Source organism: Bubalus kerabau, chromosome 14 (genome assembly GCF_029407905.1).
Source record: "Bubalus kerabau isolate K-KA32 ecotype Philippines breed swamp buffalo chromosome 14, PCC_UOA_SB_1v2, whole genome shotgun sequence".
NCBI classification, from domain to species: domain Eukaryota; kingdom Metazoa; phylum Chordata; class Mammalia; order Artiodactyla; family Bovidae; genus Bubalus; species Bubalus kerabau.
Genome location: NC_073637.1, coordinates 71,807,835 through 71,834,795, shown reverse-complemented (window position 1 = coordinate 71,834,795; position 26,961 = coordinate 71,807,835). Strand labels below are relative to the sequence as shown.

General features: G+C 37.8%; 1 protein-coding gene across 2 annotated transcripts in view; it reads left to right on the top strand.

Moving 5' to 3' along the window:
- The window catches only part of DPY19L4 (dpy-19 like 4), a 68,455-nt gene that overhangs the window by 24,397 nt on the left and 17,097 nt on the right, over positions 1 to 26,961 (top strand). Inside the window, exons 7-16 of one of the 2 annotated variants that reach the window (XM_055546639.1) lie at positions 3,451 to 3,574; positions 7,824 to 7,958; positions 10,604 to 10,735; positions 10,835 to 10,933; positions 11,467 to 11,540; positions 18,486 to 18,644; positions 19,322 to 19,468; positions 22,539 to 22,659; positions 25,017 to 25,073; positions 25,795 to 25,877. In XM_055546639.1, coding sequence (XP_055402614.1) covers positions 3,451 to 3,574; positions 7,824 to 7,958; positions 10,604 to 10,735; positions 10,835 to 10,933; positions 11,467 to 11,540; positions 18,486 to 18,644; positions 19,322 to 19,468; positions 22,539 to 22,659; positions 25,017 to 25,073; positions 25,795 to 25,877 — 1,131 coding nt within the window. The remainder of the gene's footprint in view (positions 1 to 3,450; positions 3,575 to 7,823; positions 7,959 to 10,603; positions 10,736 to 10,834; positions 10,934 to 11,466; positions 11,541 to 18,485; positions 18,645 to 19,321; positions 19,469 to 22,538; positions 22,660 to 25,016; positions 25,074 to 25,794; positions 25,878 to 26,961) is intronic. The other variant, XM_055546638.1, reaches the window with a different exon arrangement.

Below are 26,961 nucleotides of genomic sequence, written 5' to 3'. Positions count from 1 at the left end.
ACTCTCTTGCTTTTTCCATGATCCAGAGGATGTTGGCAATTTGATCTCTGGTTCCTCTGCCTTTTCTAAAACCAGCTTGAACATCAGGAAGTTCACGGTTCACGTATTGCTGAAGCCTGGCTTGGAGAATTTTGAGCATTACTTTACTAGCGTGTGAGATGAGTGCAATTGTGCGGTAGTTTGAGCATTCTTTGGCATTGCCTTTCTTTGGGATTGGAATGAAAACTGACCTTTTCCAGTCCTGTGGCCACTGCTGAGTTTTCCAAATTTGCTGCCATATTGAGTGCAGCACTTTCACAGCATCATCTTTCAGGATTTGAAATAGCTCCACTGGAATTCCATCACCTCCACTAGCTTTGTTCGTAGTCATGCTTTCTAAGGCCCACTTGACTTCACATTCCAGGATGTCTGGCTCTAGGTGAGTGATCACACCATCGTGATTATCTGGGTCGTGAAGATCTTTTTTGTACAGTTCTTCTGTGTATTCTTGCCACCTCTTCTTCATATCTTCTGCTTCTGTTAGGTCCATACCATTTCTGTCCTTTATCTAGCCCATCTTTGCATGAAATGTTCTCTTGATATCTCTAATTTTCTTGAAGAGATCTCTAGTCTTTCCCATTCTGTTGTTTTCCTCTATTTCTTTGCATTGATCGCTGAGGAAGGCTTTCTTATCTCTTCTTGCTATTCTTTGGAACTCTGCATTCAGATGCTTATATCTTTCCTTTTCTCCTTTGCTTTTCACTTCTCTTCTTTTCACAGCTATTTGTAAGGCCTCCCCAGACAGCCATTTTGCTTTTTTGCATTTCTTTTCCATGGGGATGGTCTTGATCCCTGTCTCCTGGACAGTGTCACGAACCTCATTCCATAGTTCATCAGGCACTCTATCAGATCTAGGCCCTTAAATCTATTTCTCACTTTCACTGTATAATCAAAAGGGATTTGATTAAGGTCATACCTGAATGGTCTAGTGGTTTTCCCTACTTTCTTCAATTTAAGTCTGAATTTGGCAATAAGGAGTTCATGATCTGAGCCACAGTCAGCTCCTGGTCTTGCTTTTGTTGACTGTATAGAGCTTCTCCATCTTTGGCTGCAAAGAATATAATCAATCTGATTTCGGTGTTGACCATCTGGTGATGTCCATGTGTAGAGTCTTCTCTTATGTTGTTGAAAGAGGGTGTTTGCTATGACCAATGCATTTTCTTGGCAAAACTCTATTAGTCTTTGCCCTGCTTTATTCTGTATTCCAAGGCCAAATTTGCCTGTTACTCCAGGTGTTTCTTGACTTCCTACTTTTGCATTCCAGTCCCCTATAATGAGAAGGACATCTTTTTTGGGTGTTAGTTCTAAAAGGTCTTATAGGTCTTCATAGAACCATTCAACTTCAGCTTCTTCAGCGTTACTGGTTGGGGCTAGACTTGGATTACTGTGATATTGAAGGGTTTGCCTTGGAAACGAACAGAGATCATTCTGTCGTTTTTGAGACTGCATCCAAGTACTGCATTTCGGACTCTTTTGTTGACCATGATGGCTACTCCATTTCTTCTGAGGGATTCCTGTCCTCAGTAGTAGATATAATGGTCATCTGAGTTAAATTCACCCATTCCAGTCCATTTTAGTTCGCTGATTCCTAGAATGTCGACATTCACTCTTGCCATCTCTTGTTTGACCACTTCCAATTTGCCTTGATTCATGGACCTGACATTCCAGGTTCCTATGCAGTATTGCTGTTTACAGCATCGGACCTTGCTTCTATCACCAGTCACATCCACAACTGGGTATTGTTTTTGCTTTGGCTCCATCCCTTCATTCTTTCTGGATTTATTTCTCCACTGATCTCCAGTAGTATATTGAGCACCTACTGTCCTGGGGAGTTCCTCTTTCAGTATCCTATCATTTTGCCTTTTCATACTGTTCATGGGGTTCTCAAGGCAAGAATACTGAAGTGGTTTGCCATTCCCTTCTCCAGTGGACCACATTTTGTCAGATCTCTCCACCATGACCCACCCGTCTTGGGTTGCCCCACAGGCATGGTGTAGTTTCATTGAGTTAGACAAGGCTGTGGTCCTAGTGTGATTAGATTGACTAGTTTTCTGTGAGTATGGTTTCAGTGTGTCTGCCCTCTGATGCCCTCTTGCAACACCTACCATCTTACTTGGGTTTCTCTTACCTGGAATTCCCTGTACCACAATTTAAAAAAAAATAATTTTACTTACTTATTTATGGCTGTGCTGGGTCTTCATTGCTTTGTGTGGCTTTCCTCTTCATTGTGGTGCTCGGGCTTCTCTTTGTGATGGCTTCTCTAGTTGCAGAGGTCAGGCTCTAGGCACGTGGGCTTCAGTCCTTGCAGCCCACAGGCTCAGTAGTTGCTCGGGCCCCTGAGAGCACTCGGGCTTGGTAGTTGAAGCTCACAGGCTCAGTAGTTGAGGTGCACGGGTTTAGTTGCTCTGCAGCATATGGGATCTTCCCGGACCAGGGATTGAACCCCTGTCCCCTGGATTGGCAGGTGGATTCTTAACCACTCTGGCACCAGGGAAGTCCCTGTACCACAGTTTGATTGAACCAAAATAAATGCAAGCATGTTTGTCTCCATTAGGAGAATTATGCAGCAATTTTCATGAAGTATTTTAAAGCAGTAGCACCATTGTGTTTGTGTGGCAGGGGAGGGGCACAGAAATAGCCATTGAATTTATGGAGATCCAAATTAATTGTTATGAACAGAGTCCGGTGTGTTAGGAAGGGAGGATATGCATAGGAGACAACACTCAATGAAGATTGATACAGGAGAAACTTAGGAGGCACCTCCAAAAACATTGTGTTTGTGATTCTGGAAATTTTCAGAGCTCTCTAGATCTATCATATACAGGGCTGTTGTAATGTTAATTCTGGAAGGAGTATTAAGTAGATATTAGAAGACACGCATTGTAATCCTAATTGTGTCATCTTCCAGCTAAATGACTTGATTAAGTCACCACTTCTCTGAGCTTCTTATTCCTTTTACATAAAAGTTAGTATAAGAACTGCTAATTCCATAGTGCACATTGTGCTCTAGAGAGATAACCATGTCTAGAGATATCCCTCTAGAGAGGGATAACCATGTCTTTTCTAAGGGAAGGGAAGATGGGGGTTGAACTCCAATGTACTTGCAACAAGTTGTGTGTTGTAGCATGAGGCTGTATTTGCCCCGAGCAGAGATGCCTTTTCAAATTCTCACAAAGGCCCATCTATTCATCAAGCAGACACAGCAGCACTGGGTTTTCCTGGGTGGGAGGTCAGGTAGTAGTGAAACAATGAATTTGTTGTAAGATGCTGCCTAGGTAATGGTGGCTTTGTCCATGCCTACCTCACAGGATATGGAGAACAATGAGATGTGTGTGAAAGTGCCTTGAAAAGTGTAGTGTTACACAAATACAATGTCTTGCTCTTTTGCTGTTCATCTGTGGTTTATTTTAGGGTAGATACAACAAGAATTGAACACTCCATTCCTTTAAGAGAAAACTGGGCACTACCGTATTTTGCATGCCAAGTTGCTGCACTTACAGGCTATTTAAAAAGCAACTTAAATTCTTATGGAGAGGTAAGATGCAAATTTATTTGTCACCATTCTGATATATTGCAAATGTGGTATATAATTTTAAAGCTATTCATATGAAAAGTTAAGTTATATTCAGTGAAATCTAGTTACTACATGATAGATAATCTTGTTATAACTTTTTCTGTAGTCTGACAGTATACTTAGGAGAAGGGAGATGTTACTTTTAGTGCAGTTACTTGACAAATATGAAGAATATTTTATTTTGCTATTTCTCTCACTTTGGGGACATTCATGGCCTTTACTCATCACGAGTTGAAGAATATTAATGAAGTTAGAAAGTGACCGCAAGTGACAGCAGTGGTGGCAATGCACATTTTGTTTACATTTTACATTTTGTTTGCCTTTACGTTTTCTGTGACTGAGGTATAGGTAAGCTTCAGGAGACTGTCCTGGGTGGTTTAGATTCTTAACTTTTGTTGTTGTTACTGCCGTAAACCCTTTGAGGAATCAGGTGAAGCTTAGATACTCCATCTCAGAATAATGATTTTAAATGCATAAAATAAAATAAATATGATTATAAAAGGCAACCAATTATATTGAACTTGACTTCAATGTAGTAATCTTTTGACAGTCTGTCTGCCTGTCTTGGATTAAGAAATCTCAGCCTGAAAAAGGGACTGACTACAGGGACCTGGTTGGCTAGGAAATAGGATTCGCTTAAGGTTCCTTTGTGAAATCTCTGAAAAATACTCTTCTTTCAGGGATGTCAGATGTCCTGAGCATAGCAAACTTTATTTCATTTTCTGTAGTACTAGAATTTCCTTTTTTATCTAAAATAATTTATCTAAAACATTTTAGATTTGTAATTTTTCTTTTGCTGGGCTTGTGTAAAGACCTTTTCGAGGAGGAATATTTTCTACAATAGGAAGTCTTTAATTGAATGTTTTCCTGTTAGATTGTGCAGCCTTCTAGGGAAGAATAGTTCTTCAGTTTTTGTTTAAAAGTGTAACATAGCAAAATGAACTGCCTAAGCTTCTTTATATTTACCATTATTTTGAATTAAAGTGAAAATTTTGTTGGCACAAAAAAAGATGTGTTTGGGTTTTTTTTGGCCATGCCTCAAGGCATCTTAGGTTCCCTAGCGGGGATGAAGCCCATGCCTTCTTTAGTGGTAGTGAAGTCCTAACCACTAGACTGCCAGGGAATTCCCTATCAAAGATAAAATGATTTTTAATAAAATCATTCTTCTGGAACTTCGCTGGTGGTGCAGTGGTTTAGACTTCACCCTCCAAGGCAGGGTGCATGGGTTCGATCCCTGGTCTGGGAGCTAAGATTCCATGTACTCTGCTGCCAAAAAAATGAAAATATAAAACACAAGCAATATTGTAACAAATTCAATAAAAGACTTTAAAAATAGTCCACATCAGGGTTTCCCTGGTGGTCTAGTGGTTAAGAATCTGCCTGCCAAGCAAGGGACACGGGTTTGATCCTTGGTCCAGAAAGATCCCACATGCCTTGGAACAACCAGGCCTGTGCACCTGAGAGCCTGAATGCTGCAACAAGAGAAACTACTACAATGAGACGCCCAGACTCCGCAAGGAAGAGCAGCCCCCATTCTCTGAAACCAGAGAAAGCACACACACAGCCACAAAGACCCAGTACAGCCAAAAAAAGGAAACAAAAATGAAAAAAAATCATCAGGAAGTATATTACTAATAATAAACATTTTAAGAAATAGCCCATGTCAGAAAAGTTTCTTTAAAAAAAAAATAAAATTATTTATTTTAAAAGGTGTTTCAGAAGAGGTAGAATGAAGTGTAAATTTATTTTTCCCTTCTATACCATATTCTATATTTTTCTGAATATCATTGTTTCATTGCCATGTTGTGTATTCTTCCTAGTACTTTAAAAAATTGTTTTAATTAAAAAAGGACTTCCCTGGTGGTCCAGTGGTTAAGAGTCCACCTGCCAAGGCAGAGGATACGGGTTCAATCCCTGGTCCAGGAAGATTCCACACGGTGCGGGGCAACTAAGCCCGTGCACCACGGCTACTGAGCCTGTGCTGTAGAGCCCGTGTGCTGTGAGAAGGGAGACCACCACGAAGAGATGCCTGTGCACTGCAGCTCGAGAGTAGCCCCGGCTCGCTGCAAACAGAGGAGGCCTGCACAGAGGCCGCGGGGACCCAGTGCAGCCGAAATGCACTCATATATATAATAATAATAAAATACATACATTTAAAAAGTAATAAAGACATCTACGTTATGCTGCTGCTGCTAAGTTGCTTCAGTCGTGTCAGACTCTGCGACCCCATAGACGGCAGCCCACCAGGCTCCCCTGTCCCTGGGATTCTCCAGGCAAGAACACTGGAGTGGGTTGCCATTTCCTTCTCCAATGCATGAGAGTGAAAAGTGAAAGTGAAGTTGCTCAGTCATGTCCGACTCCCAGCGACCCTATGGACTGCAGCCTACCAGGCTCCTCCATCCATGGGATTTTCCAGGCAAGAGTACTGGAGTGGGGTGCCATTGCCTTCTCCGCATCTATGTTATACAGATGGTTAAAAAAAAAAATTCAGTGTAAATGGATAGATACACAGTGAAAAGTATATTTCCCTTCAGTTCACTATTGTTTACCAAAGACCTGGTGCTTTTTGGAGGGATATAATAGCTTATACTCCTATTTTTGTTTACATGTTTTTCTCCTTGTTTATTTAAGCGCAATTATTTTTCTGTATTTTGAAAGTATTCCATGAGTTTCTCCCTCCTCCTCTCCCATCCTCTTTCATTTTTTTCCTCTCAATATTAACATAAAGGAAGTAAATTATGTTTAGCAGTTATTTGATTATTTGTAACCACTCATCTGGTACTGGGCTTCACTGGTGGCTCAGATAATAGACAGTCCACCCTGCAGTGCAGGAGACCCGAGTTTGATCTCTGCTGGGTTGGGAAGATCTGGTGGAGAAGGCAATGGCAAACTACTCCAGTATTCTTGGCTGGAGAATCCCATGGACAGAGGAACCTGGTGGGCTACAGTCTATAAGGTCACAAAGAGTCGGACACAACTAAGCAACTGACACACATGTCTGGTACTCAAGAGTACACAAGAAGAGCAAAATATCTATTCAAATATTAAAGCAGTAGCAATATTAGGGATTGTATAAAAACATGGCGGTTAAAAAAGAGCAAGTTTTTACTGTGGTGTATTCTTAACCCTTCAGCTTAAAACTCAATTTTTTAAGAAAACAAAATTGCACTTTCTGCCGCCATGATGCCTGGGAATCTTGGAGGTGTTGTAATAATTGAAAGAAGCAAAAGCAAGATTACTGTAACATCTGAGGTACCTTTTTCCAAAAGGTATTTGAAATATCTCACCAAAAAATATTTGAAGAATAACCTGTGTAGTTGCTAAGAGCAAAAAACTAAAAAGGTTACAAATTGTGTTGCTGCTAAGTAATTAATCAAGATGAGGAAGAGAAAGATTAAAATTCAGTTATCTGGAGTATTTTGTATGTTGTTGCTCTTTTGTTGTGTCGGATTCTTTGCGACCCCATTGACTGTAGCCCGGCCCACCCGGCTGCTCTGTCTGTGGGATTCTCCAGGCAAGAATACTGGAGTGGGTTGCCATTTCCTTCTCCAGGGGAACTTCCTGACCCAGGGGCTGAAACTGTATCTTCTGCATTGGCAGGTGGATTCTTTACCACCGAGCCACCTGGAAGGCCCAATTTTGTATCAGTTCTTCACTAAAATTTAGAAACCAAATAGATACATACATACACACACACACATATATATATATATATATATATGTAAACTGTCATTCCATTATGTTTGCTTCCCCTTGAATTCACACTATACATACACATTGTGTGTGTGTGTGTGTGTGTGTGTGTGTGTTTGAAAGAAGATTTGCACCTGAATCAACCTGAATCAGTAGTAGTGACCACCCAGCAGTCAAGTCTAGTAAAAGCCACCATTTAAAAATACTTACTACCTTATCTCTTAGAATGAAAGAAAATTTTACTGAATTTTCTTCTTTTCTTTTTTTTATCTTCCTGAGGTTCTCAATATGATGTTGAACATGAAGGGCAAGTGGTTGATTTCTTTGTAGAACATTTGATTTAAGATCTTATTGTTTATGTAAAGATTTAATCATAATTATGTGATCTTTAAAAAAAGTTTTAAGAGTTGCTTTAAAATAGAACCAGTAACGGCTGCAGAAGTTCAGGTAACAACCTTATGGGTTTGTATAGTAACAAAGCTGTTAACACTTAGTTTCTTGCTTTTGTTTTCCCTAGAGGTTTTGCTATTTGTTGATGAGTGCTTCAACTTACACCTTTATGATGGTGTGGGAGTACAGCCACTATCTCCTGTTTCTTCAAGCAATATCTCTCTTCTTGCTAGATAGTTTTTCACTGGAGCAGAGTGACAAGGTATTAATGGCATTTCAAAATTATGACTTTAAATCTGCAGAATTTTAAATCTAGTGTTTATAGGGTTGCATAAAAACCATTTAGCTTTTAAACTTACTTTGAAATGCTTTAATAGGCTCTGATTTATACTTCTACTTAAAAGGTTGTTAAACTCATTCTTCCCTAGTCCTTTTAGAAGCACTTTGAGAGTCCCTTAAGCCTGGGCTGTTTAACCAAAGTCACCCCTGTGCTTCCTCTCTATTTCTAGCCATTTCTCCCATCTTCCCAGTTTCTTAAAAAAAAGAAAAAGTGAAATATAGGACATGTTCAAGAGTCTATGTATGCTATATATATCCCATGGGCTGAGTATCCAGGCCAAGGGGTCACAAAGAGTTGGACATGACTGAGCAACTGAGCACACATATAATGTATAGAAAAAATATGAGTAATTGAACACCCAGGCCAAGAATTGGAGCATTTCAATACCCTGGAAGCCCCTTTTTCCCAGTCATATCCTGCTCCCTCTCCAACAGAGGCTAACTATCCTGAATTTTGTTAATCCTTTCCTTCTTTTTCTTTATTTTTTTTTACCACCTATCTATGTATTCCTAAAAATATGTTGTTAAATTATAATGTATTGTTTACTTTTGCCTGATTTGCTTTTGAGATTCATCCATGGTGATATATAGAGCTATATTTCATTCATTTTTATTTATTAATATATTCTGCTGCTAAATAACATTTCAGCTTTTTTCCAGTTTATTGTTCATATGACTAGTGCTGCTATAAGCATTCATATACATATCACCCTGCTCAGAAGATTTTTCTAGAAGATATACCTCATAGTGGAATTAGAAGTCAAAGGATAGTGCATATTCAATCTAACTAGAGATACCAAGCCTTTCCCCAGAAGAGTTATATTGATTATACTCCTGTCAGCAGTAGTTTCCCATAGACATTCAGTCCCTTTATCTTTTTATTTTTTTGCTTTGTTATCTTTCTTTTCCTTATTTATAAACATTTATTGAGTTTTTAATATATTATCTTATCTAGAAATTTGGGAATCTTCATGCTCATCCTTTTTCCTCCGCTTGGTCCAGAATCCTGGTGATTAGGTTATTTAAATAATCATTAACCAAGTATAAAGTTGTTAACTTGTTAAGTGAAAGGGTAATAAGTACCTAAAAGTATTACAGAGGTAAAGCTTCAGGAAGCAGCTACCACCCTAGAAGCTGTGGAAGAACTGGAAATTATTAAAACTTAGAAGTTTAGAGGTTAGAGGAGGGACCCCCATGGAGCTGAAATAGACCTCTGATAAAGAGCCACTGCTCCACTTTGCTGGTGTCTCTGTACTGGAAAGAAGGGCTCTCTGGAAAAGGGACCCAGACTTCTGAGAATGGTACTCTGGCCAGCTGATCCCATCGTCTCTGGGGTAAGAAGACATGATAAAGCTGATTCTTGAAGCTTAAGAAAACTGCAGCTGCATGGAACTGCTGTTACAGGAAGGAATTACTCCGTTGGAGTGAAGAAGCCTTGCTAAGGTGGTCCACCCAGGAACTGCAGGCTGCAGGAAGGAATACATCTCTGCTCTGTCCTCCAGCCTTACCTCTCAGGAACACAGATTGGCAGAGCTTAATAGGGAGCCAAATGGAAAAGCAGAAATATAGATGATAAGGTTGGCCCCAGCATTATGAATCTGGGATAGAGGCATAGGTTTGGACTAAGAGAACCAGCAGCCAAAATGAAAAAATAGGATATTACTAGCACCCAGAAAATCAGTAGAGCCCTCTCCTTGTGACTGTGTCAGTCTCCCAACAGTGAGGTATTTTTTTAAAAAATGGCTCTGGCCTTTTAGGGATGTTTTTTCTTTCTGTGTTTTTTTTTTAAGATCACTCTACCTTTTGATTCCTCCCCCTCACCCCAACTAATGTCTATATTTTGTCTTAGTTCTCCCCTTTCTATTCAATAAAAGGAATCTGTTTTATGGTAGATTAAATTATACTATTGAAGTTTAGAAAAGAAACCTAGTAAGACATAACTTTGTAGAAGAACTAGGAGGTCTTCTTCTATTAGGAAATTAAATTTAGCTTTCTTATTGTCACTGTTAAATGGACCAAGTACAAAAATACTTTTCGCTGGTGCCGTATTTCATGGCAATATATTTTCCTTGGGTAGGTTTTGGGGACTACTGCTAAAGATTATGATTTTTTACTTACATAGCTTGACATTGCTCAGGTGGACATGACAAACCAAGTGAAATGAAGTCAGAGCCTGGGATTAAAGAAGGTTCTTTTAGTTTGATTTAGACATCCATGATTTCAAAGCTTTTTACTTTGTTTCTGGAGAGTTCTTTCTAAAAAGAAAGAACTATATTCCATGACATTAAAAGTACATAAAATTAAAAGTAATTAAAGTAAAATGACATAAAAGTATAAAGAAGTAAAAATATATAAGTATATTTATATATACTTATAGTATATATATATAAAAGAGTAAAAGTATAAATAAAGTAAAGTGACATAAAAGTAAAAGAAATTAAAATTGAATGGTTGTACAACACTGTCCAAAATTATAGTAGAGCATTTACTTTATAATTGTAGTCAAACTTTATCTAATGGAAAAAATGTACAGTAAAATTCATTTTATTCTCATTTTTGTCCCAATAGGTTCATGAAGTTTATAAAATCTATATATTTTCTCTCTTTCTGGGATATTTACTGCAGTTTGAGAATTCAGCTTTATTGGTATCTCCTTTATTAAGTTTAGTAGTAGCCTTAATGCTTGCTAAGTGCCTTCAGGTAAGTAGAATTGACTATCATTCTTGGGGTGAATTTTTAAATTGTTAATTTTTTTAAAAAATCTCACTTATTTGTTCATATGGTTCCTCCTCCCCATAGCTGAATGTGAAGAAAGGAACTTTTGTGGCTAAAATAATGAAAGTGATTAATTTTTACTTGGTGTGTACTCTGACAGTGACATTGAATATTATAATGAAGGTAAGTAACTCTGTGTTGGAGATTCATGTAGTAAAGCAATTTGAATAATTTAATTTTAATTAGAATAATGGGATAACAATAGAGTTTATACAGTAATATTTTTAGTTGAACAGTAATCATACCTAGTATATTAGGTGGGAAAATAGGATTCTGAATTTTTTCTAGATACACTTTTAAAAATTCTACTTTATTTTTCATTTAATTTAAAATGTCATCATTACCCAAATTAGCATTAAGTAATATGTAGAATAAATTCAGATGAGTAAAAGACATTCAAAAGAGTGGGTAAGTTGTTTATGCTAGTTGGAAAAAGGTTAAAATTTTCTTACTACCCCATTATACTTTTATGCTTAACTATAAGGTAATGTGATTGACTTATGCCAATAAATCTCCTTGCTTCATAGTTATACCATGCATTTTTAATTCACATTTTTTGTTTCATAATCTTGCTATGTTTTCTAGTTCTAGTATTGGACAAAAGCATATTGTTAGTTCTACAACTAATAGTTCTAACTAGTGTCTTTATCCTCCAGATGTTTGTCCCACACAAAGAAAATGGACATATGCTGAAGTTCCTTGAAGTAAAATTTGGACTAAATATGACTAAGTAAGTTTTAGATTATGTAAGTTTTACCTAACTCTATACTACTTAGAAGATAAAGAGCAAAAATAATCAAAGGAGGTAGTAGGCATCTCATTACATACCACTCAGAAAATAATCTGGGATATTATAATATCTAGAAGAAATATGACATTAATACTTCTCTTATTTTAAAAAATATCTCATTTAGGTCTTTTAAAATTAGATATACTTAAACCTCAGTAGCATCACAGTAACTACTTTCTCCCTTAATGAGGAATGATTATACAATCTAAGGTCAGGACAAATTAAAGATTTAAAATGAATAAAGAACCAAGGAAATCTTAACCTCTAACCAGCAAAATGCTAATATTTAAAAGAACATGGGGATTTCCTTGGTGGCACAGTGGATAGGAAATTTGCCTGCCAATGTAGGGGACATGGGTTTGATCCTTGGTCCAGGAAGATCCCACATGTTGCAGAACAACTGAGCCCACCTGCCATAGCTACTGAGCCTGCACACTCTAGAACCCGAGCTACAACTACTGAGCCTGTGTGCTGCAGCTACGAAGCCCTCACACCTAGAGCTGCGCTCCGCAGTAAGAGAAGCTGCCGCGATGAGAAGACTGCACGCTGCAGCAGAGTAGCCCCCGCTCATGCAACTAGAGAAAGCCCACACAAAGCAACAAAGACCCAGTGCAGCCAAAAAAACAGTATGAAGTCACTGTAATTCAATTAAAAAAAGGTTCATGGCATATTACAAATCTGTGCGTTAATAAAAATGGGGTCTGGGCATAAAAATGAGGTGGTCAGTAAGATATTTATTTCTTAGCAAAGAGTCTCACCTTTGGTCATAATAGTGGATTGTGCCAGAAGCTGACTTTTTAAATTCAAAAATAGTATACTTTCGTTTGTTGGTTAAGTGCATTTTTAAAATCTAAAATGAAATAAATGATTTTATATACTGGTAGAATCCATTTGCATAACAGAAAACATATATTTACCTATGAAAGTGTTAGTCGCTCAGTCGTGCCTAACTTTGCAACCCATGGACTGCAGCCCACCAGGCTCTTCTGTCCATGGGATTTTCCAGGCAAGGATACAGGAATGGTTTGCCATTTCCTTCTCCAGGGAATCTTCCTGACCCAGGGATCAAACCTAGGTCTCCTGCACTGCAGGCAGGCTCTTTACCAACTGAGCTACCAGGGAAGCCCTTAATGCCAGGTTCATTCTAGAGTCTTCCAAGGTTACAGAGAAAGTCAGTAAAAAGGCCAGTCGATTATGGAGGTCTACAACCAACTTTGACTAGTTGCCTGCTGAGTTTCAGGCCTATGTATATACCTTATAAAGATATGGTCCCTAGCTTTATGAAGCACACAGCCTCTTAAAGGATTCTTTTATCTTAGTAGATAGATATGATTCAGAAGACTTCTGTAGTGTTTAATCCATGTCAAACACTTGGTTAACTAATACATCACAGCATGAAACTTCATGCACAGTATCTAAAATTCCATGTAATCTAGCGAAATGTATAGGTAAATATTCTCCAGGGGATCTTTTCGATCCCTCAGTCAGGAAGACTTCTCTAGTTCATAAGTAGACCCTAGAACCTTATCATCATTTGCTGCGATTACATGGGATTTTAGATACCATGCATAAAATTTAATGTTGTGATGTATCAGTTAACCAAACGTTTTACGTGGCTTAAACACTAGAGAAGTCTTCTGGAGCATGAATCATACCTATCTACTAAGATAAAAGAATCCTTTAAGAGGCAGTGTGCTTGATAATTTAAGTCTGAATTTGGCAATAAGGAGTTCATGATCTGAGCCACAGTCAGCTCCTGGTCTTGTTTTTGCTGACTGTATAGAGCTTCTCCATCTTTGGCTGCAAAGAATATAATCAGTCTGATTTCGGTGTTGACCATCTGGTGATGTCCATGTATAGAGTCTTCTCTTGTGTTGTTGGAAGAGGGTGTTTGATAGGACCAGTGCATTTTCTTGGCAAAACTCTATTAGTCTTTGCCCTGCTTCATTCCATATTCCAAGGCCAAATTTGCCTGTTATTCCAGGTGTTTCTTGACTTCCTACTTTTGCATTCCAGTCCCCTATAATGAAAAGGACATCTTTTTTGGGTGTTAGTTCTAAAAGGTCTTGTGGGTCTTCATAGAACCATTCAGCTTCTTCAGTGTTACTGGTTGGGGCATAGACTTGGATTACTGTGATATTGAATGGTTTGCCTTGGAAACGAACAGAGATCATTCTGTCGTTTTTGAGACTGCATCCAAGTACTGCATTTCGGACTCTTTTGTTGACCATGATGGCTACTCCATTTCTTCTGAGGGAATCCTGCCCACAGTAGTAGATATAATGGTCATCTGAGTTAAATTCACCCATTCCAGTCCATTTTAGTTCGCTGATTCCTAGAATGTCGACATTCACTCTTGCCATCTCTTGTTTGACCACTTCCAATTTGCCTTGATTCATGGATCTGACATTCTAGGTTCCTATGCAGTATTGCTGTTTACAGCATCGGACCTTGCTTCTATCACCAGTCACATCCACAACTGGGTATTGTTTTTGCTTTGGCTCCATCCCTTCATTCTTTCTGGATTTATTTCTCCACTGATCTCCAGTAGCATATTGGGCACCTACTGACCTGGGGAGTTCCCCTTTCAGTATCCTATCATTTTGCCTTTTCATACTGTTCATGGGGTTCTCAAGGCAAGAATACTGAAGTGGTTTGCCATTCCCTTCTTCAGTGGACGACATTCTGTCAGATCTCTCCACCATGACCCGCCTGTCTTGGGTTGCCCCACGGGCATGGTGTAGTTTCATTGAGTTAGACAAGGCTGTGGTCCTAGTATGATTAGATTGACTAGTTTTCTGTGAGTATGGTTTCAGTGTATCTGCCCTCTAATGCCCTCTTGCAACATCTACCATCTTACTTGGGCTGACTGTGGCTCAGATCATGAAATCCTTACTGCCAAATTCAGACTTAAATTGAAGAAAGTAGGGAAAACCACTAGACCATTCAGGTATGACCTAAATCAAATCCCTTATCATTATACCGTGGAAGTGAGAAATAGATTTAAGGGCCTAGATCTGATAGAGTGCCTGATGAACTATGGAATGAGGTTCGTGACTCTGTCCAGGAGACAGGGATCAAGACCATCCCCATGGAAAAGAAATGCAAAAAAGCAAAATGGCTGTCTAGGGAGGCCTTACAAATAGCTGTGAAAAGAAGAGAAGCAAAAAGCAAAGGAGAAAAGGAAAGATATAAGCATCTGAATGCAGAGTTCCAAAGAATAGCAAGGAGAGATAAGAAAGCCTTCCTCAGCGATCAATACAAAGAAATAGAGGAAAACAACAGAATGGGAAAGACTAGAGATCTCTTCAAGAAAATTAGAGATACCAAGGGAACATTTCATGCAAAGATGGGCTCGATAAAGGACAGAAATGGTATGGACCTAACAGAAGCAGAAGATATGAAGAAGAGGTGGCAAGAATACACAGAAGAACTGTACAAAAAAGATCTTCACGACCCAGATAATCACGATGGTGTGATCACTCACCTAGAGCCAGACATCCTGGAATGTGAAGTCAAGTGGGCCTTAGGAAACATGACTACGAACAAAGCTAGTGGAGGTGATGGAATTCCAGTGGAGCTATTTCAAATCCTGAAAGATGATGCTGTGAAAGTGCTGCACTCAATATGGCAGCAAATTTGGAAAACTCAGCAGTGGCCACAGGACTGGAAAAGGTCAGTTTTCATTCCAATCCCAAAGAAAGGCAATGCCAAAGAATGCTCAAACTACCGCACAATTGCACTCATCTCACACGCTAGTAAAGTAATGCTCAAAATTCTCCAAGCCAGGCTTCAGCAATACGTGAACCGTGAACTTCCTGATGTTCAAGCTGGTTTTAGAAAAGGCAGAGGAACCAGAGATCAAATTGCCAACATCCTCTGGATCATGGAAAAAGCAAGAGAGTTCCAGAAAAACATCTATTTCTGCTTTATTGACTATGCCAAAGCCTTTGACTGTGTGGATCACAATCAACTGTGGAAAATTCTGAAAGAGATGAGAATACCAGACCACCTGACCTGCCTCTTGAGAAATCTGTATGCAGGTCAGGAAGCAACAGTTAGAACTGGACATGGAACAACAGACTGGTTCCAAATAGGAAAAGGAGTACGTCAAGGCTGTATACTGTCACCCTGCTTATTTAACTTCTGTGCAGAGCACATCATGAGAAATGCTGGGCTGGAAGAAGCACAAGCTGGAATCAAGATTGCTGGGAGAAATATCAACAACCTCAGATATGCAGATGACACCACCCTTATGGCAGAAAGTGAAGAGGAACTAAAAAGCCTCTTGATGAAAGTGGAGAGTGAAAAAGTTGGCTTAAAGCTCAACATTCAGAAAACGAAGATCATGGCATCTGGTCCCATCACTTCATGGGAAATAGATGGGGAAACAGTGGAAACAGTGTCAGACTTTATTTTTGGGGCTCCAAAATCACTGCAGATGGTGACTGCAGCCATGAAATTAAAAGATGCTTACTCCTTGGAAGGAAAGTTATGACCAACCTAGATAGCATATTCAAAAGCAGAGACATTACTTTGCCAACAAAGGTCCATCTAGTCAAGGCTCTGGTTTTTCCTGTGGTCATGTATGGATGTGAGAGTTGGACTGTGAAGAAGGCTGAGCGCCGAAGAATTGATGCTATTGAACTGTGGTGTTGGAGAAGACTCTTGCGAGTCCGTTGGACTGCAGTGAGATCCAACCAGTCCATTCTGAAGGAGATCAGCCCTGGGATTTCTTTGGAAGGAATGATGCTAAAGCTGAAACCCCAGTACTTTGGCCACCTCATGCAAAGAGTTGACTCATTGGAAAAGACTCTGATGCTGGGAGGGATTGGGGGTGGGAGGAAAAGGGGACGACAGTGGCTGAGATGGCTGAATGGCATCACTGACTCGATGGACGTGAGTCTGAGTGAACTTTGGGAGTTGATGATGGACAGGGAGGCCTGGCATGCTGCGATTCAAGTGGTCACGAAGAGTCGGACACGACTGAGCAACTGAACTGAACTGAACTGTGCTTGATAAAGCTAGGGACCGTGTCTTTTAAAGGTGTATTTGTAGGCCTGAAACTCAGTAGGCGACTAGTAAAAATTGGTTGTAGATGTCCATAATCGACTGACCTTTTCACCGACTTCCTCTGTCACTGGGAAGACTATAGAATGAACCTGGCATTAAGGGCTTCTTTGTTCAGTATTTCTTAGTTGATCTTGTATAGTGCTCCTTTGTTCTGCATGTCAGGTACTAGATTTGCTTCACAAGGTAATACACTTGGTATTTTAATATTAAAACTTAGTCCTTGTCCTTAAGGATATTGCCAGCTCATTAGGTAGTTTTTATAGAATTAATGGCATATAGGTGGTACAAATTGTTAAGTGCCTTATATTCAGATATAACAGTTGGATATCAGGGTTTGTAATGTTGATCAGAATTTCAGGAAGCATTTCTGTTGAGAGAAACTTTTAAGAATCACTAAAGAAGTGTTAATAAATATTTATTTAATGTGCAAGATACTGGGCCAGGTACTCTTTGGGATACAAAAATGTCTACAGTCTGACACATGCGTTCTAAGTTGCTTCAGTTGTGTCTGACTCCTTGTGACCCTATGAACTGTAGCACTCCAGGCGCCTCTGTCCATGGGATTCCCCAGGCAAGAATACTGGAGTGGGTTGCCATTTTCTTCTCTAGGGAATCTTCCTGACCCAGGGATCGAACAGTGTCTCTTATGTCTCCTGCATTGGCAGGCGGGTTCTTTATCACTAGTGCCACCTGGGAAGCCAATCTGACACATAGCAGATTGCATTAAGCACTATAATAAAGCAATAATTAAACTGCCATGGGAATATGGGGAAGGAAAGATTGAGATTAGGATTATGGAAAGAAGATCATTAAATAGGGAATTTGAATTAGACCTTAACGAATTAGTAGGTTTAATAGGTGTATTTAAAAACAAGATGCATTTGTCCTGGGTACAAAAGATTTTGATGACAGCCTCTTTGATACAGTTTTATTGCTGTTTGGCGCATTTTGAATCTTTTAGTTTAAACCCAGTGATTTGTGAAGCATTCCTGGTCCATCTATGAGCATTCCTAAACATCACTTTATCACTTATCTCCTTCCCCCGGGCTGGGAATTTAAGGATTAAATGGAAGTTAAAGATGGTTTGGGAGTGAGAATGCTGATAAATCTACCTATAACTAGGAGTCTTGGTTATATTTAGTGTGGATTAAAAAAAGCAGTTTATCTGATAGAGCTATCTAATATAAACAAGAGTGTCCAATAACAATGTAACATTAGTCACATACATAATTTTCTAGTAGTCACATTAAAAAAAAGTAAAAAGAAACAAGTGAATTTAATTAATGTGTAAACAATATAAAATTACTGAGATATATTTTGTATTTTTTAAATTCCTTTTTTCAGCTGTTTTTATCTTTGAAGTGCAGTGTATATTTTGTGCCTGAAGAATATTTTCACTTGCACTTGCCACGTTGCATGTGCTGATAGCTGCATGTAACTAGTGACTATCGTATTGGATTGTGCTGGTTGAGGCTAGACAGCTAAATTTTTTGTTTTCTTCCAGGTAAAAATAGAAAATAAAACTACCTTAAAACTATATTGAGTCCTATGTATATTGGACTGCATATATATATTGATTGTCATATTGCTGTATCATTAAAATGTAGCAAGTTTAAATTTTTTAGGGCAGTTTGTTGAGGAGGGTTACTACTGCTGTTACTTTCATTTGTAAAGGTTATGACCTTGTTGTTGTAAGTTGGTAGACTAAAGAAATGTGTTTTGTCTTAGTTTTTACTGAGATAAAAAATAACTTTTATGTTCAGTTTTTTAAAACATCTGTAATTTTAATATCATGCTTTTTGTTTTCTGTAGGAATTTTACAATGAATTGGCTCCTATGTCAAGAATCCCTTCAGGCACCATCTCAAGATTTTTTTTTACGATTGACACAGTCTTCTTTACTACCTTTCTATATTTTAGTGTTAATTATTTGTTTTCTTTCTATGATTCAAGTTATTTTTAGGAGAATTAAGTAAGTACCTAAGAAAACCAATCATATTACTAATTAATAAATTATGAAATACATAAAACATTTAATATCTTTCCAATATTTATGTATTTGTTTTATAGCTTCTAATTTAATTCTCTTTTTATCACTATGTAAAATATCATTATAAGTTGACCAGATAAAATTCAGATTTAAGCATATATATCTAAATATGTAATGTCCATTTTTAATGCAGGAATAATACTAAATAATCAGTTAAACTTTTAAAGACTCATTCACTAATTTACTCAGGATTTTTAGTTATTGTAAGAATAATCTCTTCTAAATAAATGAAACTAGTAGTAAAAGTGATTTTAAATTATAAAGTTTGACTGTTTAAAAGTATTTTTATACTGTTTGAAAGGAGGTTGTATATAGTATCTTAATTTTGAGAAATTACTCTAATTATGATTTAACTATATTGATTTATCAACCACTAGTTCAGTGATAATGGACAAGGAACCTAAGTATCTCTTTTTTATTACAGTCTTGAACTTTCATGTTTCATCTTCATTGAGTCAGTTGTCTTCCAAATTTGAAAAGCCTCTTTCAAAGACTTGGAATTATATAAGAGGTGTTTGACCAGCAGAAAGTACTTTCAAATTTTAAAAACTACCTGTGTGTTTTTTATGAGGATACTAAAGATCTTTGATTTTTCACAGTAGTGAAAAACACATTTCTTTCGGTAGTGATAAGTCCCTGAAAGAGACTGTCACGCTTGAAGATGGACGAATTGGAGAAAGGCCAGAAATAATTTATCATGTGATTCACACTATTTTACTGGGTTCTCTTGCAATGATTATAGAAGGGTAAGTGTGTATTTGATCCATTTGTTTTAACAAAGAATTGTCCTTTATAATGGTAGTTAGCATATACTTTCCAGAATACATTTGTAAAACACTACAAAAACTCAAAAAACCTTAATATAACTGGGGTTTAGAGAGGTATTTATAATGAATCAGTATTTACTTATGCATTAATTTGTTCAAAAACTTTTGAATGTCTTCAAAGGATCCAGCATTGTGCTCGCTGCTAGGGGTACACTGGTGAACAAAAGTAGACAGCAAAAGTCTCTAACCTTATGTGATTTATGGCCTAGTAAAGGTGACAGACACTAACCACACAAAAATAAAATCACAACTTTGCTAAGTGAAGGAGAGGCAAATGGTGTTTTGAGAGTGAGGGTTCAATAAATGATACCCTTTTCTTTGAAGTTTGACTTAGGTGAAAAATAAGACATAAGAGTATGAAAGGGTTCTGAGCACCTGGTTTCAATGTAGGTAGGAGGTTTCTTTATACCAACAGACAATTCTCTGGACACCAGCTGGGTATCCTATAGTTCAACTCAGTTTTGACACTTGTCTGCCAGGACCATCAGAATCCACAGGTGTAGGGTTCAGTCTTAAAAGACTCCCTTGTTACCTCTTCAGACACCAATTAGAAGTCCAGGTTATTACCTGTTTCTGATGAACTGACCAGAGTGTCCCAAACTCTGGCTGGAACACTAGTCACTTCAAGAAGTAGTAGGAGAAAAACTGAAAAGATGTGTCAGGGCCATATCTTGGCCTTGAAAACCATTTAGATGAGTTTCCATTTATCTCTGTAGGTACTGGGAAACTAAAGATTTTTAAACAGAATATGTCTTCCCATGGTTATGTTTGAAAAGGATTCATCTGGCATCTCTTTGAATTGGAAGAGAATTTGAAGGTTGAAATGTTAATTAGCTGGCTAGGTGAAATAAATGGTAAGGAAGGGTTGGATGCTAAGAAGTCAGTGGATTGGCATAATGGTACAGTGTCTCCAGTAGAGTTTGTGTTCCAAGGGATGTCATATACATGTAGTTCAGCGTGAATCAATGTTTCTTCAAGTTACAGATTAGACTTTAGTGTTGATTCCGGCTGACTGGAACATCCGGTTTGGTATTCTGAAATGGGGTTGTTAGGAGGAAATATTAGTTAACTGGGGAAACTAACGCGATTCCTCTGTCTTAACAAAATGTACTCTGTATGCATCCACTACCTCTCTCAGAGCCTGATTCAGTATTCATTTTTTTAAACCTTAAATACAATACAGTCTCAAATCGATCATTTTGCTTTCGCATAACCTTGCTGCTGCTGCTAAGTCACTTCAGTCGTGTCCGACTCTGTGCAACCCCATAAACGGCAGCCTACCAGGCTCCCCCGTCCCTGGGATTCTCCAGGCAAGAACACTGGAGTGGGTTGCCATTTCCTTCTCCAATGCATGAAAGTGAAAAGTGAAAGTGAAGTCACTCAGGCGTGTCCGACCCTCAGCGACCCCATGGACTGCAGCCCTCCAGGCTCCTCCGTCCATGGGATTTTCCAGGCAAGAGTACTGGAGTGGGATGCCATTGCCTTCTCTGCACATAACCCTAGACCTTATAAAAAATTTTTTTAATACTTATTTTCTAATGGTTTCCCATGTGTTCAAGTGCCACATTAGCTGCTTCCCAGGTGGCTCAGTGGTAAAGAACCCACCTGCCAATGCAGGAGATGCAAGAGATGTGGGTTCGATCCCTGGGTCAGGAAGGCCTCCTGGAGTAGGAAATGGCAACCTACTCCAGTATTCTTGCCTGTAAAATTCCATGGACAGAGGAGCCTGGCAGGCTACAATCCATGGGGTCACAGAGTCAGACACGACTGGGCATCCATGTAAGAAATGGATATGTTCAGTTTTATTCCATCTTGATAAAGACTTCCTTGAGAGCTGTAGCCACGTCTTGTCTTTTTCCTCTCTAGTACTTTGGTCACCCTGAAGTACATGATTAATAACTCATCAGATGAATGAATGTTACTTTGTTTTCCCCATTTCATAGCTTTGCTATTTTGTAAAACCAAAATAGTTCACATTTATACTCTGGCCTCATATTCTTCTAGTCTCTTTAGAGTTTGTCATCAAAGAATATTGCTTGGAAAGGTATTTTTGATTTCCTAGTATTAACTACAAAAGTTATCCTTTGAGATGTTGTTTTTCTTTGATAATCTGTGTGAAGCAATGATGTCCACAAATTTTTCTCAACTCTTCCTCTTCTGTCTTCAGCTTTTACCATTACCTCTTACAACTACAAGTTACAACTTACAGTAATGTTCTATCTTTTATTTAAGCAAGTTGATTTTTCTGTACACCTGGAATTGTAATGTTTTTAAGTTAAAAGCCCCAGTTTTTCAATCCTGTTTTTAAAAAGTTAATCTCAAAAGTAATACACTGCAGACCATGTAACAAACACGAGTATAGAAATGTATGAATTAAAAAATTAAAATCCTTCCATCTCACTCCTCAAAGGCCACAACTGTCAGCAGTATCTTTCCAGATGTTATCTTTTGACTATAGTATATATAGGTACATTAGGGGGAAAAAGTCACCAAAAAACTAGGGTAACAGTATACATAAAATTTTGCAGTTCACTTTTTTATTTTTCATAAAGATTTGTTTAATCAGTATCTATTAAAGGATAGTTAGGTTTCTATTATTTTTGTAATTAAAACAACATTTTTAACATTTATGCTAATATATCTATAAACTAGATTACTAGAAATGGCATTGTCTTGGGCTATATAAAATTTTTATAGGTTCTGCCACATTGCCTTCTGAGAAAGTGAAACAGTTTATATTCTCTCCAGGAGTACAGTTTTACTACACCTCATCTATATTAATGTCTAATCTTCATTTTAGTAACCCACATGTCTCTTGATTATTTAAGAAGTAACAATCTGTTGCTGAAAATTAGAGGGTAAGCTTTTTCATTCTGCCTTAACATTGTGGTGTTTTCATGAGTGTTAGGAAACAACTCAGAATAGAGAAATCATATAATAATGATGCTCATAGAATAGCTAATGTATGACTCTTTTTTGTCTTTTCCAGCTTGAAATACCTGTGGACTCCTTATGTGTGCATGTTAGCAGCGTTTGGTGTATGTTCTCCTGAACTTTGGATGACACTTTTCAAGTGGCTTCGATTACGAACTGTACACCCAGTATTGTTGGTGAGTCATTGTTTTGTGTTAAGTTCTTGTTTCTCTTTCAAGTATATGAATGGAAATCATGTTGAATACAATTGAAATAGCGTGAGTAGATCATATTATGTATGATTTATAGGTAGAGAAAAAGATTCTGTGGAAAAATTTTTTTTTGTACTTTCTGATTATAAAAGCAGTGTGTTTCAATGCAAAATCCTTAAAAAATAGAAGGTAAAAATATTAAGTGAATCAATAATTTGAGAGGCTATCAAAAATTAATTTTTATAACATTTTTCTTGGTTTGACTTAGAACTATGGGATGTTTTCAGTGTGAATGGAACATTTACATTATACCTGCTATGAATAACGTGCTTGAAATTAAAAGATAAATAAAACATGATTCGGGGCCTTCCCTGATGGTTCAGTGGTTAGGACCCCAAGCTTTCACTGCCAGGGGCATGGGTTCGATTACTGGTTGGGGAACTAAGATTTTGCATATTGTGTAGTATAGTTAAAAAAAAAAAGATTAATTTCCTTAGGTGGATTACCATTTTCTGGTCATAAAAAGAGATAATAAGAAGCATTAATAGGGTGCTGTTGGAACAGAGAAGGCCTGCTTTAATTCAGTTTTTTAGGGATTCAAAGAGAACTTCAGTTCTGAGATTTGAAAGATGAGGTATTAGTCAAATAAAGGGTAAAAAAGGGAGGGTAGAGGGAAGAAACACAGGTTGCAAAGCACATGACAGTCAAAGGGAGTAAAATCAGAGGCAAAGAAAAAGCATGAAATATTTAATTTTGTTGGCACATAAAATGTGAGGTAGGGGTGGTTAAGAAATGAGACTGGAGAAATCAAGGAGGGTAAGCTCATTGAGGCCTTTGAGTATTCTGCTGAACTTGGTGTTATCCCACAGGCAGTCAGAACACATTGACATGTTTGTGCTGAGGTGGGAGAAAGTCAGCCTTACCTTTTCTCTCAGCTCACCCTTAAAGTTCTATGAAGGATAGGCTTAAGGGTGATAGACTTGAACCAGGAAGGAGGATTGAACCTCCTTGAACCAGGTACAGGCCACGGAGGAGGAAGCGATGAGAGCTTGCTATGTGTCAGGTACTGTTTGAAGCACTTCATATGCTATTCAAAGTTTACAAAGACCTTGTTAGCTAAGTTTCATTATCTGTATTTTATAGACAAGGAAACGAAGGCTTAAAAAATGATTAAATAACTTGCCCAATATCGTATAACTTTATAAGTGTAATAAAATCATGATTCATACCCACTTTGGAGTTCTTTTAGCTCCAAAGCCCATTTAATTAATATTGTTCTGTACTGAAGTGAAAAAAATAGAAAATTTGGTGCCTCATAAAGTATGGGTAAATGAAGAATAGGGAGAAATCATAGATGTTTCCTAGGTTTGAAGTTTGCATGACTAGATTGTGGGGTCACCAATCACGATGGGATGGTACAAAGAACAGGTTTTGGCAGAAAGCTGATAAATTATTATCTCTACTGGTAGTCTCGTATTTTGCCAACCTTTTTCCAGAGGAATTTATATATTCTTAGCATAGTAGTATACTGGTGTTAAAGAACCTGCCTGCCAATGCAGGCTGGAGACACAGAAGATGCAAGTTCAGTCCCTGGGTCAGGAAGATCCCCTGGAGAAGGAAATGGCAACCCACTCCAGTATTCTTGCCTGGAAAATTCCATGGACAGAGGAGCCTGGTGGGCTACAGTCCATGGAGTCGCAAAGAGTTGAACACAACTGAGCACACACACATACTGGTATGTATTGACTATCTTTCCTGTGTTCATTCATTGTCTTTTTGCTGTTGTTAGCTATTCACATAGCTATTTATTTATTTGCAGCTCAGTGTTTTTTGTAAGCTCTTCCTAAGTTAGATTCCTGGGGAAATTATCAGGTACTAACTTGCTGTTTGAAATGTTGTGATGAGCATTATGTTCTGCCTTAAATTTGTATAGTAGATATGTATGTCTAACTTTGCTGCCAGCTTGTTATGTTTTAAATCCATTGTTTTTCTGGTAGTCCCTCAATTGTGTCTGACTCTTTGCAACCCATGGACTATAGCCCACCAGGTTCCTCTGTCCATGGAACTCTTATGGCAAGATTGCTGGAGTAGGTTACCATTCCCTTTTCCGGGGGATCTTCCCTACCCAGGGATCAAACCCAGGTCTCCTGCACTGAAGGCAGAGGCTTTACCGTCTGTGCCACCATTAGTCATCACCATCTTACTCTGTGAACTAGGTTCCATGCTGACTTCAATTTCTCTAAAATTGTTATAACTGTGAGAATATTTGATTGGTCATTGAGTCATTGTCTAGTATCTCTAAGGTATATTTATCCATAACCCTTTTTGCTTTAACATTTTAGGCTCTTATTTTGAGCATGGCTGTGCCCACTATAATAGGTCTCAGCTTATGGAAAGAGGTAAGAAAGTTAGATTTTTCATAAGGTTAAAATATATGTTGTTTATAAGGTAGTGATAAATTTTTATGTGTGTGTAGTATACTTATATTGGGACAGTATTTTAACAAAATGTGATATACTAAATAATACTTAATTTTCTACCAATAGGACCAGGATAGAAGAGCTAAAACATTTTTAGAGTGCCATTTTCTATAGTCTAGTGCAGTTTTCTATAGTCTAATATTGTTAGACTATTACATTTGACAAAGGAAATAGCTGAATAAATAGTATTTACTAGTAAAGAGTAAAAAGCATTTTGGCAATCCCAAAATTTAAATATTTACAAAGTAATATAAATTCTTTACCTTATCATAATGTAACATGAAATTAATTGCCAGTAAACCTGTGAATTATTTGACGTAACCTGAAATTTATTTGTTTACTTATTTTTTCAGTGTGTATGTGCATGAAAGATACAACTAATGATTAATTGGTGATGCTAAAATTATGTATTGAGTATAGGTAGTAAATTAACCAAACAGTCAGTAGTTTATTTGGACTGAGAAGAATGAACAAGAAACTAAAAGATAGTAAAGTGATCCGTGCCATTTTTTCTGTGAGAACAGTGTTGTAATATTGTTTGTCACAAGTAGGCCTGTTAGTCTTTGGAAATACTTTGAAACAGCTTTAAACTTTGTAAATACTTACACACAGGTTTCGGGGATTTTGTTTTGTATTTTAGTTTTTTCCAAGATTAATGACAGAACTAATGGAACTACAAGAATTTTATGACCCAGATACGGTGGAACTTATGACCTGGATAAAGTAAGAACTGAATTGCCTGAGACTACTGTTAAGCTATTAATTAATCATTGCATGCTATTTAATGGATTCAGGGGGAATAATGTAATCCTTTTCCCATGAAACTCAGAAATTTTACCCTGTATTTTTAGGGACAGTTTTTTAATTAGACATATAATTCTAATTTTATAATTGAACTCATTTCCATCAAAAGTACAGTATTGATAAGTTGAAATATGAAACTCTAGCTATTAAGCATCTAGAAATGTGGAATAAAAAGGAACCAATGTCCTTTTATTTAGATAGTCAAGAGATGCTTCTTTTAACCAGAGTTGGAGGTGAATGAACAGTGGGTTTATAGTATGGGTAACCAAGGTTAACATGATTTTTAATTTTGATACTCACACAGATTTTAATATGACAGGAGATGTGCTCTTCGACCTATGCAAGTGGGGACTTGTAATTGAAACACCCTATTCCCTCCTGTAACATATTAATACATACAGAACTAAAGGACCCTCAAAGGGCCATACTGTCAGTGAAAGGATGAACTCAAAATATCCAGCAAGTGGTAGAAAAAGATGATGAGAAAGCATGTCTTCCTTGGCCTCAGCTCTTGGTCAAAAATAAGGTGTTTCCTCTGAATTTGTAGCAATCCATCTGAATTCACATGTCTGTAGCTTGAAATTACACTTGTTTAATCCAGGGAACCCTGTATCAAGAAATTAGCATAAAAAGTAGTTCTGGGATGGTCTGGAGTGCCTAATATAATCTTCAACCCAGGCTACCCAGGATTTCACAAATAAAGCTTCATGGAGATAAGTTCTAAAGTTACACAACACATGAAGAAACAGTTTGACACAGCAAGACATATTGCTGTCATTTATGATAAACAATAGAACTAGACCTCTAGCAATTTCTGGTAATAAAATTTGTGTCAGGTTTTGCTGCACAGTGGACTCTCAGAAAACTTAGTGACTTACAAGCAATAAACATGTTATTTTGCACCACTTCCGTGATCAGCTGAGTGGAAGCAATGGGTAGGATCCTTCTGGTCTGGGCCAGCTCATGTGAAACTGGGTAGTCTGGCCTGACCTCTCCCACATGT